Consider the following 3429-nt stretch of genomic DNA (forward strand, 5'->3'; position numbering starts at 1 on the left):
GCCCCCACCAAAGCCCGTTTATTTTGCATGAATTAATTCTATGAATTCCATTATTCGGAATTATGGAATTTATTCTTCGCTTATTTTAAATCGTTTTTTTAAAAAAACAGAGGAGATGTGAGCATTGCTCGCCAAAACAGAAGATGACGACAAAGTTTTATTAAAAATGGGATTTTTGGTATTAAAAAAAAACGCTAAGGATGAAGATTTTGAAGTTGAGATTATTTAAAAAGTTAGAAGCTGGGAAATTATTTAAAGAAAGGGGTTTAGGAAGATTATTTTAAAAAAACGAGAGATGAGGGAATGGAATGTGACACGTGGCCCCTTCAGTTGCATGCCGAGGAACATGTCGTCATTGGGCTCATATAGCAAAATCAGAAAATAATCAATTGTCCGCTGCAGGACCCGCATGGGACGTATCAGGACTTCTCTCTGGTCTTCTTGTGCACTCTGACTGCGCACATTTGTACGTGCTCGCCTCACTGGTGGACTGTGGAGGTTACTGCTGGGTGATCTGGCCGTTCTAGGCAAGTGACTGCTCGTATGGAGGTGACCCCATGCTTGGGGCACTTCCATTTGAATAAAAGGTAGATTGTGGAGATTGAAAATTCCGTTGTTGTTGGAATTGTGGGGTTAAGAAGGGATTGCTCGGCAGGATATGATCTGAATCAGGGTTAGAGGGCATCTCTCTCCTTGGCTTTTCTTCTTCACGAATTATCAAGCGCCCTTGCCTGTTGCAACTCATCATTTAATGGAATAGCAGAGAGTGACTCTATAATGCTTCCCACACCTGCACCATTCCAGAGAGGATGTTTCATTCGCATTGTTCCTAACTAGGCTGTCCATCAACTGATATAACTTTCTCTCAAGTGTCCGCACTTGATCACGTGATTGCTTCAGTACAGAGCTCGCAGAATCTTTAACAGAGCCATCTTCATCTACTACTTGCTGTATCAATTTAACCAATGATCTATTTATAACCAACCCCATTATCACTTCTGAAGTAGGCATGAGACGTTTGTACCAATCTGCATCTTCCTTGATGGCAGCTTTGAGATTAAGCTGCAAAGTTTCTGCAAGCTGTAGCAGAGCCACCACCCTACACAATAAAATTGCTGCAACCAAGGTTTCTAGCCACACCCAATGCATCATGGATGCTATGCTTTGTCTTCTCTATCACCATTCCGTCATCAATACGAATAAATATAGCTACAGCCCATGAATCTGCACAATGTTCAATATACAGCATTCGATCTTTAGTGGTACCAAATGATCTTTCGCGAACCAAACTAGCCTTGCCCGTCTTTTCTGGTGTCAATTCTCAGAACCTCGGCGCAATTCTTCCACCTATGGCTATTTCTATCAACTCTAACTCCACACCTGGTCAGCATGGTTGCTCATTGTCTACGCAGCGGCCTTCATGTTAAGGTCTCGAAGTCTTACAGTCTTGTCCAAAGAATTGCCAAACTGCAATGTTTCTATACTGTCTATTCCTTTCAAACAAGCCACATCTCTCTGATAGGATTTCAAAATAGCCATGCCATTTAGCATCGCACCTGGATGTGCTTCTGGATGACGTGCACCAGACTGAAACGGGCTCTAAACTGCAGTTGTTGCTGATCTGAGAACACGGATGCTTGCGAGAGAGGGCGTTCATTGACTGATCATGCTGTTGTGGCACACCCGAAACCTATTGTCACCATCCTTGTCATTCTTCTGGATCGAGATCCAACAAGCTAGTCGTTTTCTAGAAACTCCATTATCACTGACCCCTCCATGAAGGCTGCATTCTTCATCACAAACAGTAGTAGAGCAGCTGATGCCAGTGTATCCATTAACATATCAGCAGACCTCAGATGAAAGGCACTTGTCATGTCTATTACAATTGCTAGGGCAAGAGCGTTTACTGTAATCATGACCATGAATCCCAAGAAAATAACGACTCCTTCCATCAACACAGTCTCCATTGAAATCACGTGAATTGGGACAATGCCCAGTTACAAGAAATGGGTATGAATATTCGGGGATGATGAGCTCAGAGATGGGTTTCGGGTGTCCTTTGCGTGGGACTAGGAGGATGGGTTTGTCGGGCGTCATGGAGGATGATGAAGTCTAGTGAGTGAGAGCAGTGAAGAGATGGCATGGGGGAGGTGCAAACAACCGACAAGGGATGCTATGACATAAGGTATATTACCTGTGGAGAATAAGGCATTGGGGTAAGCCAACTTGTAGAGAGAGAAGTGGGTTTATGGGTGTGGTCAGATGGATACGTGCATGAGAATTGATGAGATGGGCATGAAGAGATGGTCAGTGGGTATGAAATAATGAAAATGGGGGTGGTGAGGAAAATAATGGATGAGTAATATGGCCATGCATTGGGGGTGTGAGTGACATAGGATAGGATAAGTAGGATGGGAATGGATGAGGTGGCAGTGGGTATGAAGAGAAAGAAGTGGATATTAAGAATGATGGCCAGATTTTGCATGATTTCATGCACGTGAATGGGTGAAGCTGGGACCTCCATGAAGACTTTGAGTGGACTTTGGGTGGTGGTGTAGAGAGAAGGGTAACAATACAAATGGATATGGGCATGGGGCTCTGTTGACGAGCAAGACAGCAAACCCCAACTCGCAACTCTTCATTATCACCTCTCGGAAACACAAAGGCATCCCCAGCAACTAGCCTCTTTGAAGTGACAAAATTACTCCATCCTGTTGTAAGCAAATGTCTCCGGGGTTGACCTCTAAATATATGCTTAAATCGCCACTCATATCCATGTAGATCTCTAGCAACTAATTCCTGAGTTGGGGTTGCTTGGCTCATACCCAATGGGAACAAGCATTCATTGGCATGCTTACGGAGAACAGAAAACCCCCCATGTGGGCTTGTATCAGAGGCTGTTAAAGTCTTGCAAAATGAATGAACGGATTGTTTTGGAGCCTCATCAGGGCATGAATCAGGACTCTTGGGCTCTGTTTGATCTGCTTCTGGCTGTAAAGTGATCTGTGAATAAACTTCGTCTGTTTCTTGTTCTTCCAGTAACCGGGTGTGAACAACACGACAAAGGATCTTTGAAGGAAGACTGAACAATGGAATCCTCTGACCCACCCCCTGATTCGTAGAGGCTTGTAATTGTTCCATGTGACCTTGGGGGAATTAGAAAACTCACTCATGAAGCTTAGGAACATCAACCAAAGGACCAGCACATGCCCTCTATAGCTCCGTAAACAGATGATCGCTTTCCAAACCTGGTTCGAGATCGCCTCTGATATTATTCCCATGCGCCATGAAAACCCACAAAGCAAAGCTCCCCAAAAGTGACGGTTCAGTGAGCTTCAAATACAGAGCCACCACCAGTGGACACTAACCCCAGCTGAACCAAACCAACCACTGCGAGGCTAGTGCTCACCAGAGAGCCAGTCCTGACTT

The 3429-nt window shown here is 44.4% G+C and overlaps 1 protein-coding gene across 1 annotated transcript; it reads right to left on the reverse strand.

Moving 5' to 3' along the window:
- Positions 1–707: 707 nt before the first annotated feature.
- LOC117921844 (auxin response factor 18-like) lies at positions 708–3141 on the reverse strand. Its single transcript, XM_034839798.1, has 4 exons — positions 2577–3141; positions 1771–1906; positions 888–1099; positions 708–790 (listed from the first exon to the last, which is right to left on the reverse strand). The coding sequence occupies exons 1-4, from the start codon at positions 3139–3141 to the stop codon at positions 708–710; spliced, it is 996 nt and encodes a 331-aa protein (XP_034695689.1).
- Positions 3142–3429: the final 288 nt, after the last annotated feature.

This window comes from Vitis riparia, chromosome 9, assembly GCF_004353265.1.
Source record: "Vitis riparia cultivar Riparia Gloire de Montpellier isolate 1030 chromosome 9, EGFV_Vit.rip_1.0, whole genome shotgun sequence".
Taxonomy (NCBI): Eukaryota; Viridiplantae; Streptophyta; class Magnoliopsida; order Vitales; family Vitaceae; genus Vitis; species Vitis riparia.